The following is a 14,086-nucleotide window of genomic DNA, read 5'->3' as shown; positions in this document are numbered from 1 at the left end:
GGGAACCGTCGGACCACCGCGCTGCCTCGAGATAGAGAGGGATTCTGCTGTTGTCGGCTGGGTAACGAAAATTCCTGCTTGAACGTGAAGATTTGCTTTTTTTGTATGTTACAGAACAGTTTGTATCTTTGTAGTGAATAATCCATTGTCTGAAATAGATGGAGTCATATTATTTATGAGTATTTGAAGACAAATTGAGAACAACTTCATGGCCCACCACAATAAAGGCGCAAAGTCTTGCTTTCCTAATTAATTAGATTAATTAAATTAGTTTTTGTTCGGTATACATATAAAAGATATGTTTGCGATGTGGGGGAATCAACACCGCCTATGGGAAAGTTGTAGAGGAGGTTATGTTTTCAAATTGGTAGATATTCCCATCGTGTATGTAGTCCATGTCTACTGTATGAAGTTAGAATCCATCCAAAGGTTGGCCAGTTTGTTGGCTCAGTCTTTGGTTTTCTCCTTTACTTATACCGTGCAGACATGCTTACTTGCTATTGTGCATATCCGTCTCAAAGAGATGTTTGGAGATGAAGTGGTACTCAACGCCGTCGCTCTCCTGGTTCTTCTTGGCCCGACTGGTGTCTGCGAGAGAGAGAGAGAGAAAGAGAGAGAGAGAGAGAGAGAGAGAGAGAGAGAGAGAGAGAGAGAGAGAGAGAGAGAGAGTGATTACCTCAAACCCAGACTGTCTGACTCACTGTTGGGTCTGAAAGCATCTGAACTGAGCCCCTTGTTAACGCGGCAGACACGCAGCCCGCTGGGCCGTGCCAACCCTTGTATATATTATTGTGTAACAGCACCATAAAACACACAACCTGTAGCGCTGCGGCACTAAACTCAGACACTTAAGTGACATTTGGTCTTTTTTTGTTTTTTTTACTGCGTCTTATTAAACTTAACATCAAGTCTCCACGTTTACTCGGCCGTAAACAGCGAAGCCTCGCCGTAAAAACGGGCGGCACGTGGAGGGAACGTGAGCAGGCCGCGCTGGACGACTTGCGAGGGTCAAGGGGGTCAAGGGCCCCGGGTCCTTTCGGGGGAAGGTGCTCCAAAAAAGGTCAGAGGGGAGAGCGTGCGGCCCGTCAAAGACGCTTCCCCGACCAGCTCCAAAACAAAACTATTAAACTTTCAAACTGCCAGGCTGTTGTCAGCACGTGTCGGGGCTGCGCCCTGTTAGCGCACCGGTGCCTTTCCTTTACGCGCTCCAGACTGATCCAGAGGCTTCGTGGAAAACCAATGGTGTGATTTATCCAACGTGTCACTTGCTTGAGAAGGAAAGACGGCCGTAAATCCAGCTGCGGTGGAGAGGACACTGAGGAAGATCAACGGCTTTCTGTCGTCGCGCCGCCAGACGACGGTACAGGAAAAACACGAGGAGAGGGCCAAAACTCGCCTTGTCATAAGATAACATATATTTAGACTCAGATATGTGCGAGACACGGCCAACGGCATCATCCACCGATGCGTTATTCTGTGGCACAGAAAATAATTACAGTGCGACAAAAGAATGTGCATCCGTTCAATCCCAAACCGGTGGAAAATATCAGTAAACTTGGATCGAGATCAAAATGTTTCACCTCCCTACTCTAATGGCTTACTGCAGCGCTCCCTGTGTTCCTCAGACGGCTTACAGCGACAAGCAGAGTGAGAGGGAGGAAAAAAAGATCTTCGGCGGGGCCACAAGCCGGTGGTCTCCAAAGCTCCGGTTTTCAAATTAATAAAAAAAAAAAAAAAAAGGGGGGGGGGGCGGGGGCGGTGGTATGGCTTAATTCGATACAACAGCAAGTGTTAAACGCATCCATGTGTCCGTTGGCAGCAATCAAACATTTAAAAAGAGGCAGACCAGATACTTTCCGAGTCTCCTTCCTCTCAACGAGAGCCACACAGTGCGACTTCTATGTGGGTCAGAATCAGGCTGTCTGGGCTCTATTAAACACAGCATCACAGGTCACATTTGAGAACAATTAACATGCCTCAGTGGAGAAAAAAAAAAAAAGAAATAGGCCCCACCGATGGGATTTTAATACCGGGGGACATTGACTTGGAAACATCTATTATGCCACACGGCGTGCAATAAACACGGCAATAAATATCAGCGCTGCTCGTATTTCCTCAAAGTCATGTTGCAGTTTCACTCCGAGCCCCCCAGATGGTGGCTACGCAACTACTAATGCCACCGCCCTGCTTACATGTAGAAATCAAAAAGATGCATTTGTCCCGATGTGCTGGCTTTGGGACACCTCACAACTGAAAAAGCTTGGAGAGCCAGTCGTTTTGGATAGTGAGCTGTCGTTGAGGCAGAGGAGGAAGGAGACGGAGAAAGACAGGAAGAGAGAGACAGCGAGAAATAAGCCGAGACAGAGCGGAGAGAGCTGGTAGCTCGGCGCCAATTCATGAGGCAGTGGAACGGCATGTCTTCAGGAGGTAGAAAAATGCGGTTTCCTCTGTCATTCGGAGCTCGTCAGGCTGACTGTGAGGAGCTGACACCGGTTACTCACTGCCAGACAGCTCCCTTTTTTATGTGTGTGTGTGTGTGTGTGTGTGTCAGACTGGACCTCCATCGCTCAAACAGCAGCAGCGTTCTCACACACTGTGCTAGTTAAGCTAAACATCCATCACCTAAAGTGGTTATTTTTTGATTTGGTTTCCAGCGTGTTTGTCTCTGTGGACAGGTGTACACGACGCTTCTTTGGCACAAACGGTTTGATACCAGTAGACACAGCTGTAGCGCTGTTGTTGTTTTTTCATTCCTCCAGAGAACAGCAGCTCGCCAACACCACCGATCTTTCATGCTTAATCCATCTCTCGGAGCATCTCGATGTGTTTGAAGTAAGTCGTCCTGAGGTCACATCAGTTGTACTGAGAGCTCGCCTACTGCGAGACATGTTTACACAACAGAGAAATACTGTAAAGTTTGGTTCCTGCTTGTGGCCTAGTGGTTAAGAATGCAACGCCCCTGTTCCACTTCCTGCATGTTTTACTCCTCTCTCTCCTCCTGTTTCCTGTCTATAGCTTGACTCGTTATCAAAATAAAATACAAATTTGAAACAAAATAAAATATTAAAAAAAATGTTTTTTCAAACTTTCCCTGTAGAAAAGAAGGGGCCTGATGTAAAGACAATATATATATTATTATTATTTACTTGCTCTTCATACATTCTGTCCTAACTACGATCAAACAGAGAAGAAATACATATAATAAGAAAATAAAAGCAGAAAATAGCATGTTTGGTTTGTGTGCTACGGATGAACTTTTATACAAATGTCACCTTTAACATATTTAAATATTTTGTAAGCCTGTTATATAGCGTAATTTAAAGTCCTTTTTATTGTAGCTTGATCGGAATTATTATTTGTGCTGTTCAACCTACAATGTGCTGTTTTCCGATGTCCCACAATGCACCTGGCTTTCTTACGAGCTGGTGTGAATGCAGCATATTATGGAGGAAGCCAAACGGTGTTTTCATTCCCTTTAAAAAGTGATTTGCCAATAAATAGCAGATCTACAACCATGCTCCGGTAAAAGGCTTAAGCTTTATGGATACAATGTACAAAACACACGTTCACACATAAGACACACAGACACACAGACACACACACACGAACGGTTGGGAGAGATGCTAAACGAATGCTGGATTTGACCAGTGACACACATGCACAAACAGGGCTTGATCGAACCTGAGTGGAGAGAACTTACGTGGGATGGTCACACTGAAGTGCTGGGGGTCTGAGATCAACAGTTTCCTCTTGAGCTCATTCAGGCCGACTCCTGCGGGTCCTGCACAAACACAGACACACCGGTAATGTGACGGATGTCCCATAATCCATCACCACCTTCTCTCACATAGAACGTGGTGCAAATCGGTTTACACACATTACAACAGTACACCTGCTCCTGATCCACCATGATATATTACTAGCATGATCATTACTATAAGAGCTGTAGTTACATATCTGGCACGAGTTTATTTCATATTGAATTATATTTACTCATTATACTTCTATAGACTATGTGTATAATTCTTATTTTTTACAACTTTCTTTTTAAGATAATGTCCTAATTCTCTTTAAATCATTTATTCTTTTATTAAAATAGTTCTCTGTTTTCCTACCTCTTGCTGCTGCGATGAGTATTTTCACTCTGGGTTTAATAAACAGATGAGCAGACTATGCTTACTCTACCTCTTAGACCGGAGTCCCCCCTCGAAGGAAGTATTCTTTTAGGTTTTGTGTTATGTAATATTAAATCAATTCACCACAGTGTAAATTTAACTCCATATTCTATTAAAACACAATCAACCCATGAAGCCTTTGGAGCAAAGAGAATTGATTTGATGTGAAAAAGCAAGTTACTACAGTTACAGGTTCATTTTTAACAAGGTTGTCTCTCATTGTAGTTTGGCGGAACGCTGCACCTCCATCATAGGTACACAGTAGAGGTATAGAGTAGTATTTCCAGTACTGTTGCAAGACTTTCCACCACATCCCCAGCGGGGAAACTGAGGCAATGAGTTAGAAAGAGGGAAGGCGGGAGAGGTTATTGGAGTATTGACGATTGATTCATCTGTGGAACTTTGATATTAAGGAACACAAAAAAAAAAAGATGGCAACCCTCACACTCGTGAATCAATATCCACATGTTCTCTCTTCTATTTTAAGTTCTCCCTCTGTCTGTGAAAGACAGATTCTCTGGTATTTCGGTGGGTGTTACACTCTAATTCAAACCGACTGGCATCGACGTCTTCAGCGGACTGGACAAGAAATCAGTTTTGGTGCTTGGCGTTTTTTCGGTGTTCCACCACAGCGCCGCAGTGCGCGGACAGTTAAGAGAGACGGCGCTCGATTCGGGGCTCGGGATTCCTCGCATGCCTGACGTTCTGGGCAGGCACTACAATCGCGTCCAAAACCCCGTTGGAAATTCGTTCCTCCAGGCAAATGTGTTTAGCAGGCCGCTCCTCTAAAACAAACGGACAATGAGTTCACTCAGCGAGGCGGATTAGGCGGAAAGCGAGGGAGAGGGAGAAAATATTGAAAAAGGACGAGCTCTGTATTTCTAAGAGAAAGAGGGCTCCTGTTTCCTCTCGTGCTATCTGCACTTCTCCTCCACATCTCATCTGGTGTGAAGCAGGAAAGCCTGCTGGAGTGATCCACAACCTGATAAATAGGTGTGGACAACGAGGCTCTTTTAAGCGTAATCTCCGAACCCTGGCAGCCTTCACACGCGGACAAATTCACACCCCGCGCTCTGCGCTTTACCTCTTGCACCCGACAACACATGGTCTGGGTCCCATTGTGCGACTGCTGAAAGCGATAAAATCTGTTTCCTCGACGCGCTCGCACTGTGAATTCAAAAAAAGAGAGAGAGAGAGAAAAATACCCAGACCCTCTTTGGAGCGACGGCGCGAAGTATTCTGCGGTTACCGTCGCTCATAAACAAGCACATGGCCAAGCAAAGACAGCAATCAATCTTAGCTGGGGAGAAGGAGTTTTTCAGTGAGGGGGGAAAAAAATAAATAAATCCACCAACAGAGTACCTGGTGGTTGAGCGCTCGGGTGATTTATTAAGATGAGGAAATAGAGTTCATTTTGTATTTGTTTCGGGAGCGCGGGAGGAATGCGGCGGGTGCTGTTTGAACGAGGCTGCGGGCCCGATGTTGTTGTAGGAGCTGAAGGTGGCAGAGCGTGGCAAAAAGAGGCTCTTTTATGGGCCCTATCAACGGCGGTGCAGACGGCCCGTCCCGGCAGGCCTCAAGCCTCCACACAGGCTTGTTTGCTTGAGTCCGAACGCGGATGTCAGGGCCCCCGCGACACGGAGAGGAGCCAACGGGGGCGCCGTTTCGGGCTACCTTCAGTGCGACTAACGGGCCCCCACTTCTGCGCGCTCGTAAAACAATGTTCACCTTGTACGTCGCTGCCTTGCTCGCCACTAGTGATATCAATGATGCATGGCAGCAGGCCCTTCATCACAATACCTTAAATGTCGATTAAAGCTTATTCCAGCTGTGCCACCGCCTGCCAAGGGGGCCCGCCACCGGGGCCCACCACCGGGGTCTTTTACAAGCAGAAGCCGTGCCCTGTGGTCCCGTTCCACCGTCCGACCTTAAACACGCCGCCTCTTTGTGCATTGTTTGTCTTTTACAATGCCCCAACACAACAGCAACATTATAAATCTGAACGCCACAAATAATTAAAAAAAAAAATTCTGGGCAAAGCTGCCGTGTTCACGTTGTGTTTATGCGTTTCCCTCCTCGTTTGTCTCTCTCGCTGGCCCTCTTGCGGTAGGCTACTCCTGGCCTTGCACGTTGCCGTGCCGGTAAAAGTGTCAGATTTCATTACCGTGCTCATTAGAGAAGTTGCTTTTAATATCGCGAGCGTGATAACTTCCAGGCCAAGCGCGGAGCACGTCGCATGCAGTGTGCGCGGAGAGGCCGAGGCCAGGCCCGGCGAGACCCTTGCTCTGTCTGGACCCCAGAGCCTCGACCCAGCCTCAAACCTCCCAGCCTGCCTCGCATCCAGGGCGAGGGTCTATTACAGCACCGCTCACACACGTAGCGCTGGCTTTGCTGCTACCCCATTTAAAAGGATGACAGCGGTGCTGTGTGGTAACCGCGGGGCATTTACAATACTACCAGATTTTCATCAGGAGTTGAAATGGAGTTCCACTTTTATATATTTGGATACCGCGTTAATATTCACTTAGGCTTCGCTGTATATAAAATGTGTTGGGGCTAAACCCCCGAACTAAAGGCTTTCAATTCATCAAAATCTTACTGCAAGTTCAGCGTGTCAAGTTACATGGGAAATGTGGAAATCAGCACAGCATTTTGTCAGGTTAAATAATCAGATTTCCTTCAAAAACCATCAGTGGTTTAGTCAAATTATGCATGCAGTATGTAAAGATATATTTGTATTGGCTGTCTGATTTGAAATGTATAAAATAACCCAGATTAGCATCTTGATTTGTCTTTGAAACGGATCTCAGACGCCGCGCGATAGGTGGGCAGCAGCAGGTCATTCATTAGTGGGTACTGTGGACCCGTGCGTCCACATTAATAAAGCGACGCCTTCAGGCATTCCTGAAGAGCTTTGGGGGGGAGGAGGGGGATGGTTGATACAAAAATAATGGGGGGGGGGCAGCAGCACGGAAAAAGTGCAGGGCTGAGGGTCATGTGGAGGCCATGGAGGGTGGTGTCCTGTCTGCAAGCCCGACAACAACGCAGTATTACACTAAACCCCTCCCCCCACTCACTGCTTAGCTTCTCCACATGTTGAACTCGTACTGCAGAGTTAAAGCTAAATGCTTTTTAGCCTTTTAAAAAACAACAACACAAGAGCAGGAGTGTAAGGAATGGATTACAGTGGGTCTATCCGCTCTGACATAAGTTAGCAGTTGTTAGCATGTCCAGCTAACAAGCTTAGTAGGCTTCCAGAGCTAAGTAGCATTTCATTAGCCAGCTATGTTATTATGTGGGCTTATAGAGTAATTTAGAAAAATATCATGTTCACTACTAGGACCTCCACTGTCTGGACGCCGGTCGCAGTTGCTGTTCTAAGGGAAAAAAAGCAATTAAAAGTGCTCAGTACGAAGTTCAGAGCATATGCGACAGCTGAGCGGGCGGCTCACAGTTAACAATGCTAACAGCGCGCAAACAGTGCATACAACGGCAGCTGCGTGCGTCTGCCTCGGCCTAAAATCAAGGAGCCAATGTTTAAAAAGTTACAGAGAATTTCAATGGTATACCTAAAACAAACGCGGGCTCCTCTTGCAGCGCTAGCCACGACACCACCGCGCAGCCCTTCTAAACGAATCAACTTGCTCAAATAGATTAAATGAAGAGTATAGAAAACACATGCGCTTATGTTGAGGAATAACGTGTCTCACCCCTGAACAGAAAAAGGAAAGAGCACTTACAGAGTAACCTTTGGAGGGAAAAAGATTTTGAATAAGAAAAATCAAGAGACTCCGGGGAGAGGCAGAAGGAGAGAGGGAGGCAGGGCAACATAAAGCAGATCTTTCCCTGGCCCTCCGCTTCGTTACGTGTGAAATTGTCCATATAGGTTGTCCTCCAAATTATGGACGTTAATTGAAAATATTTACATTAGCGTGACAGGCGGGAGAGGTTCAGCATCCTCTGTGGAAGGGCTGTGGCATGCTGGCGAGGAAACGGGCCTGCTAATTTGCAACGCGCCTGATGAAGTCCATGCTCCGTGTGAACCGAGGCCTGGTCCGTCGGGCTCGGAGCAGGACTCTGCAGAGAGCATGCGTGAGAGGACAACAAATGAAGGGAGAGAGACCTCGTTGCCAGTGGTGTTCATTCCCAGATTAACCTTAACATTTAAAAAAAAAAAAATCAGAATATGTGGAGTGGAAAGACCGGGGCAGACTTTAGAGCGCACCTCTTCTCTGGATGAATGGAAATAGATTGGAATGAATCACGCTGAAAATGTAAGGAATGTTTTGTTCCATCCGTGTCTGGGATATTCTTGTCATTTCTTTTTTTTTTTGTCCTGATTAACAAACCTAAAGAAGTCAAATGTGAAAAAGGCTCACCGAGCACAGTTGGTGCCGAGAAAGATTTAAGTCCATGCTGTGGCACCTGGCTTAGCATATTGTTCCAGCGTTCACTGGCGACGCTCGTCTTCCAACCGCAAATACAGCACGAGAAGCCGCTAAATTCATTCTCAAGACCGTGGCACGTTGTAAAGCTCTTCGGGGGGGCTTTTGTAACACCCGCTCCTCGAGTGTTAACAATTCCATCGGCTCGGGGGGAAAGAAATTGAAAGGACATTTAGAGTGTGGGGGTGCCGTAAATGAAACTACTAAATGTGACAGATTAATACGAGGTCTACTCCGGCGATTAACCCAGAGTGCTAAAAGTCGAAATTGGCGAGTCCCTGGATGACTGCGGGCAAGTTCCCGCTTCGGGAAGCTCTTTTTTTGGGGTCGAGGGTCGCGGGAGGGCGAGGCCAGGCCACCTGGGGCTGCGAAACTCTGAGCCAGCAGTCGTTAGCGTGATCTGCATGCTGGGAGGTGAGGAGCTTTATTAAAATCTACAGTGCCAAGTTTAACAGCCCCCCCCCCCCCCAAACACAATGAGGTAAGCAGTGACATCATAGCTTTTATATTTTTTTATTTTGGAGTCCAGTCCTCTACTCACCCACTAGGACCACCAGCCTGTGCTTGTCTCCGCTCGGCCTGCGGTACGGGGTGACCTCCTCGTACGTGGGCACGTCGGCCATGTCGTACATGTCGCTCTTCTTGCACTCGTACATGGACTTGTTGGTCTTCTTGTCCCTCCTGCTCAGACGGAAGCTCCTCCTGAACCCAGCTGGAGGTGAGGATGAAAAAGAGAGAGGAGGGGGAGAGGAGACAGAAAGAGACGCGTTAAACTAAAATATACCTAAAAAGATTTATGGTCAGTTCAGGATCTTGGCAAACGCCTCCACACGTCTTGAACCCTGTGGTCTCTCAAACCACATTTCTACTAAGAGTTAATCGTGTGATACGGAAGAAACGAAAGATGTTCTTGTCATGTAATTGACTGCTACGGTATATGAATGTATAGTTGGTGAATGGCTGTAGTGCGTCTATGTACGCGTGTGTCCTTTAGTGTTGTTTGGCTCAGGAAAGGTTACCCCACCGCGCGTGCATGGGTCACTTCCCATCAGCCGTCATCTCTGATTGGTTTATGGTGTGCGCCGTCACGAAGGCTTCTCATACCAATCCAAGAGTGGGCATATAATCAACGACCGGATCAAAGGGAGACATTTACCCCCCCCCCCCCAATTTGAGAACTTTGGTTTCATATTCATGGCAGATGTTGGCGGAACCTTAAAAAGAAATTTGTCAAATCGCCAGAAGTCTAATAACCTATTTCTGCGTACTTCCACGGGCTGTTTGCAGCCTTCTCTTTCATTATTCCAGTTTTTAATCAGTAATTATTAAACTTGAAAAATACGATGCAAGATAAAGGTGGCATGAAAATGATGGACTGGGAGCAGAATCGGGACTTGAAACTGCTCCTGATAGCCGCTCCCCTTAATGCTTTCCACAATATCTTCAAACCACTGCGAGGCTGTGCACACAGAGAGAGAGAGAGACTGCATTCTTCTCGGCTTGTTCTTTTCAAAACAGTCCCTCAATAACGGATGGCGTTACGGACCTATGCCGAGTTACAAATGAAACACGCCGTAAGTCATTGGAACAGACTAACTAGTGTTTTTTTTTTGCGTGGGCTCGTGTATACGTAGGATTGTACACGGGCGCCCGAGTACCGAATATAGTGTTACACTGAACATTCGGGGGCAGACTTTGTTCCACTGTGGGCAAGTTGTGGCTTATTTCTTATTCTGTGCCATTCCTCCTGCGGTTCATCTACTCATTCAGCACCCTCGCCCCCCCCCCCCCCGTAGCCCCACCCGGGGAGCGTTGGTCTGTGCCACACAGTGGAAAAAACACACACCGCTCATCTGCATTTCTCCTGTAAAGACATCAGACTGTAACCGATACCCACGCGGGTTGACATCATAACAATAAACATTAAAAGTGTAATGTTCTTGATATCCTATTGAAAGCCAGCAGTCAATTTTCTCCCCTCTCCCCCCCCCCCCCCCAGTCTGGTCAGCCATTTATCACAATGTAAACACTCCTGGTTAATAAGGCTTTAAGTAGTACTGTGATAGCCGTTAATTCTGTCTGCCGTAGAGTATGACGAGCTCCGATCTCATTGGGCTCGGGCCAAGGGCAACCTCCTCTTACTTTCCGCAGGTGCAGGAGGCTCAGCGGTTATAAATTGTCGGCCCTCAGAGGGGGGGGGGGGGCTCAGTAATCTAGTATCCCTCAAGATCACTTAAACCTTTCTAGACAGCTCCATCCAAATAACGGATGAAGAGTTCTCCTGCCCTCCCGTCTAGCGCTGCCTAAGGGTGGATAAATCAAAGCGTCATTCAGCAGCAACACCAGCCCCCCCCCCCCCCCCCCCCCCCCCCCCCCCCCCCCCCCCCCCCCCCACCCGACAACGCTCTCATCTTCAGCACTGATGGCGACTGCATTAGACAGAGGGGAGTTAATTTGATCCAGAATTAAGGAACGAGTCCCGTTCAAACGCAGACATGTCATGGAAAGCCTCGGCTGTGTTGGAACACCGGCACGTTTGTCACGGGATGATCCGAGCGTAAAGGCTTACTCGTAGAAAAGGAATGCGTGATATGTGTGGCACTGAGATCCAGTACCTCATTTAATGGTTTGACAGGTCGCATCAAATTTGTCGACAATAGATCTGTTTTGAATTTCCTCTGAAATGGTGTGTGCTTTTCTGCAAAAGTGTTCAGTCTTCAGGGGTATGGAGTTAAAGTTTCCTTCACGCACGCACGCACGTACCTCCTAATGGCGTGCACCAGGCTGTGACTGCAAAACTGCAACACACACACACACACACACACACACACACACACACACACACACACACACACACACACACACACACACACACACACACTTTGATTCAAAGTCCTTTCAGCAAAACAGAAACATGTAAAAAAAAAAAGTGGGGGGAAAAAAGATGAGCATATTTAACGTAGTGTAAACACAAGCTGTGACTAAGCACATGCATACACACACACACACACACACACACACACACACACACACACACTGTTTGGAAGTCGCCAGCAGTCCTTCAAGCCCATTTTCCAGAGTGATAATATCTTACAGCCACGTAGGAAATTTTCAGTATGTGCGTAAAGAAAGCGCCCCGGAGGCCTCTGCGACCCTAACGGCGAATGAAAACTGCCCACTCGGACACGATTATCCCGTGCGTTGCTACGAACCCGCACCTGCAAAAAAAAAAAAAGGGAAATGGCTACCGCTGTAAAGAAAGAGAAGTACAGTGCAGCAAGACAAAGGCTCGTAAAAAAAATAACAGATGACTCGAAAAAGACTTGAGTCGTGCATTTGCCTAGACGTCTGATAGAGGAGAAGCCTGAGAACAATACCGGCATCGGGTCTTCCAGACATCACACGTAGAAAAAAAAAAAGACATTTTCCCCTCCAATCAAACTTCATTAAGTGCAGAGAGGGAGACAGAAAACGTGCGGTGTAGCTAAGAGGACCAGGCTCATAGTGAAACCACCTGTTGCGAGGCCCCGGTGCTGCGAGGGCCGCCGTCTGAGGCCCGTGGCCTAACTACAGGAGACCGCGCTGACAGCTCCTGTGCCATCCTGGCTCTCCCGGCGGGGGCCCTCTCTCTCCTCTGGACTAATGGAGGTGACATCTATGGAATCAAGCGCGCATGGCAGCTGGGGATTAAGTGAGCATTACGCCCGTGGCTCGACGCCGCACGCTGCGGTTTGCCGCTGTAACGCTCCTGGGCACCAAAATGTGGGAAGCATTACCGGCTCTCTCGGCCCCACTATGCGTGCCCACTGCCTGGCTCGGTTGGTGGGGGATGAGGAAGGCTCATGGCGGGCAGCTGGGGAGGTGGAGGACGCTTTCCACACCGTCAGCTGTTATTACCCCAACACTGAGTAAAAGGACGAGGGAGCGTGGCTGCTCATAATGACAAAAAATGCAGAAGCCCGGGGTAGAAAGAGGGACCGCTCTGCTTGCTTATTGCTCGCATAATACAATGCAACATGCTCGACTGTTGGAGACAGAAGTTGAACCTTGTCTTTGAGGGCCAACATAATGTACTGTAAAACGCCTCCAGAGGTTTCAAGAAGAATCAGGAGAGGAGAGGAATCAGGAGAGGAATTGGCAGGAAAAAGGAGTTCTGAAAGGCTAGCAAGTGAAAAGAAGGAAGGGGACATACCACGACAGACAGGCGTGTGTCCTTCAAATGATCCCTCCGCACAACTGTTAACAGGCATCTGTGAAAATGATTTCGGTACTGTAGTAAAAGTGGGCTCCATGGCTGATCTCAGAATATTTGATCGTATCAACCGTTTCTGGAAGAGGTCACGACAGTGTAAACACAAAGTGCATGACCCAACACCCGGACTTCAGGGAAGTTTCAGTCAAGAGTTCAATGTAGCCAAAAGGCAAAGTTCGTATAGGTCTTGCCATTTGAAATGTACGTGTGGCAGTCCACGGCGGTGAACCCATTAGAGCGTTATCTGGGGAGAACACATTCTGGGAGTAGTTTCCACGGCCCCCGCGCTAAGCATTTGGAAAGTGGTACCCGACCCAAGTGTTACGGGCTTATACGGTGGAACAGCGCTCTAGACCTTTGGCTGCGAGAGGTCCATTTGTGTCAAATGCTATTTGTTTTTCCCCTCCGTCTTATCCCACAGCTCTTTGGGCTGAGGAATGTCTCGTCTCAAAACGATGCCTGATGCCTTATGTGTTGGCAAAAAAAAAGAAAGAAGAAAAAACACGTACGCACACACAAGTACTTCTGTCCTTGAAGCCACTATCAACATGCCAAAGGGGCCCTCTGAGGGCCATAAGTACTGTAATGAATGCTTTCCTGTTTGTCTTATCAGTCTGATGCTCAGATGGGGAAGAGGCTCTACTACAAAATCGCATTCAAGGAATTTACATGTCTCTGTTTAGACTCTATAAACAACTACAATGTTTGGTGCTAATAGAGATGTTACGATACCGTTTTTTCCGTCATGAGTCTCATACCTGAACATGCGTATCAGCCAAAACAGAGAACCGAATCGATACCACTGTGTAACAAAACAACAACTATATACCCTGTATTGATGTGTGATTGCTATCATTGTTGTATGGCCTAACTTGGCCTAAAACCTTTGTAAAACATGAGTAAATGCGTACAGAGAATGAATGCCATAGAACTTCTTAGTTTGACAGATTTTCCTGTGTAAAATATTGCCAAATTGCTGATATTTTGCCAGCTCTGGCTAACATTACGCTCTCCTTATTGCGCATGTGCGAATCTTAAGAAAGATGAGAAAGAAGTGAGACGGCTCTTTCGCACAGATGCAGCCGATCATCTGTGCGAGCCGCCTCGCTTCCGTCTCGCAGCTTCTTTCACGTGTGCAGTGCTGATCGGTGTAAGGACTTGGGTAGCGAGTGCAACGTGTTCCTATGTGGAGTAATTGAGCCGATAGATAATAT

General features: G+C 47.3%; 1 protein-coding gene across 3 annotated transcripts in view; it reads right to left on the bottom strand.

The window, feature by feature from the left end:
- The window catches only part of mpp7a (MAGUK p55 scaffold protein 7a), a 109,664-nt gene that overhangs the window by 8,325 nt on the left and 87,253 nt on the right, over positions 1-14,086 (bottom strand). For all 3 annotated transcript variants that reach the window (XM_079181648.1, XM_079181650.1, XM_079181649.1), the window contains 3 exons: positions 9,162-9,332; positions 3,701-3,781; positions 495-588 (listed from right to left, as the gene is read on the bottom strand). In XM_079181648.1, coding sequence (XP_079037774.1) covers positions 495-588; positions 3,701-3,781; positions 9,162-9,332 — 346 coding nt within the window. The remainder of the gene's footprint in view (positions 1-494; positions 589-3,700; positions 3,782-9,161; positions 9,333-14,086) is intronic.

Source organism: Pholis gunnellus (genome assembly GCF_910591455.1).
Source record: "Pholis gunnellus genome assembly, chromosome: 20".
Lineage (NCBI taxonomy): Eukaryota > Metazoa > Chordata > Actinopteri > Perciformes > Pholidae > Pholis > Pholis gunnellus.
The sequence above is the reverse complement of the archived record's forward strand: the minus strand, read 5'-3'. Positions and strand labels throughout refer to the sequence as shown.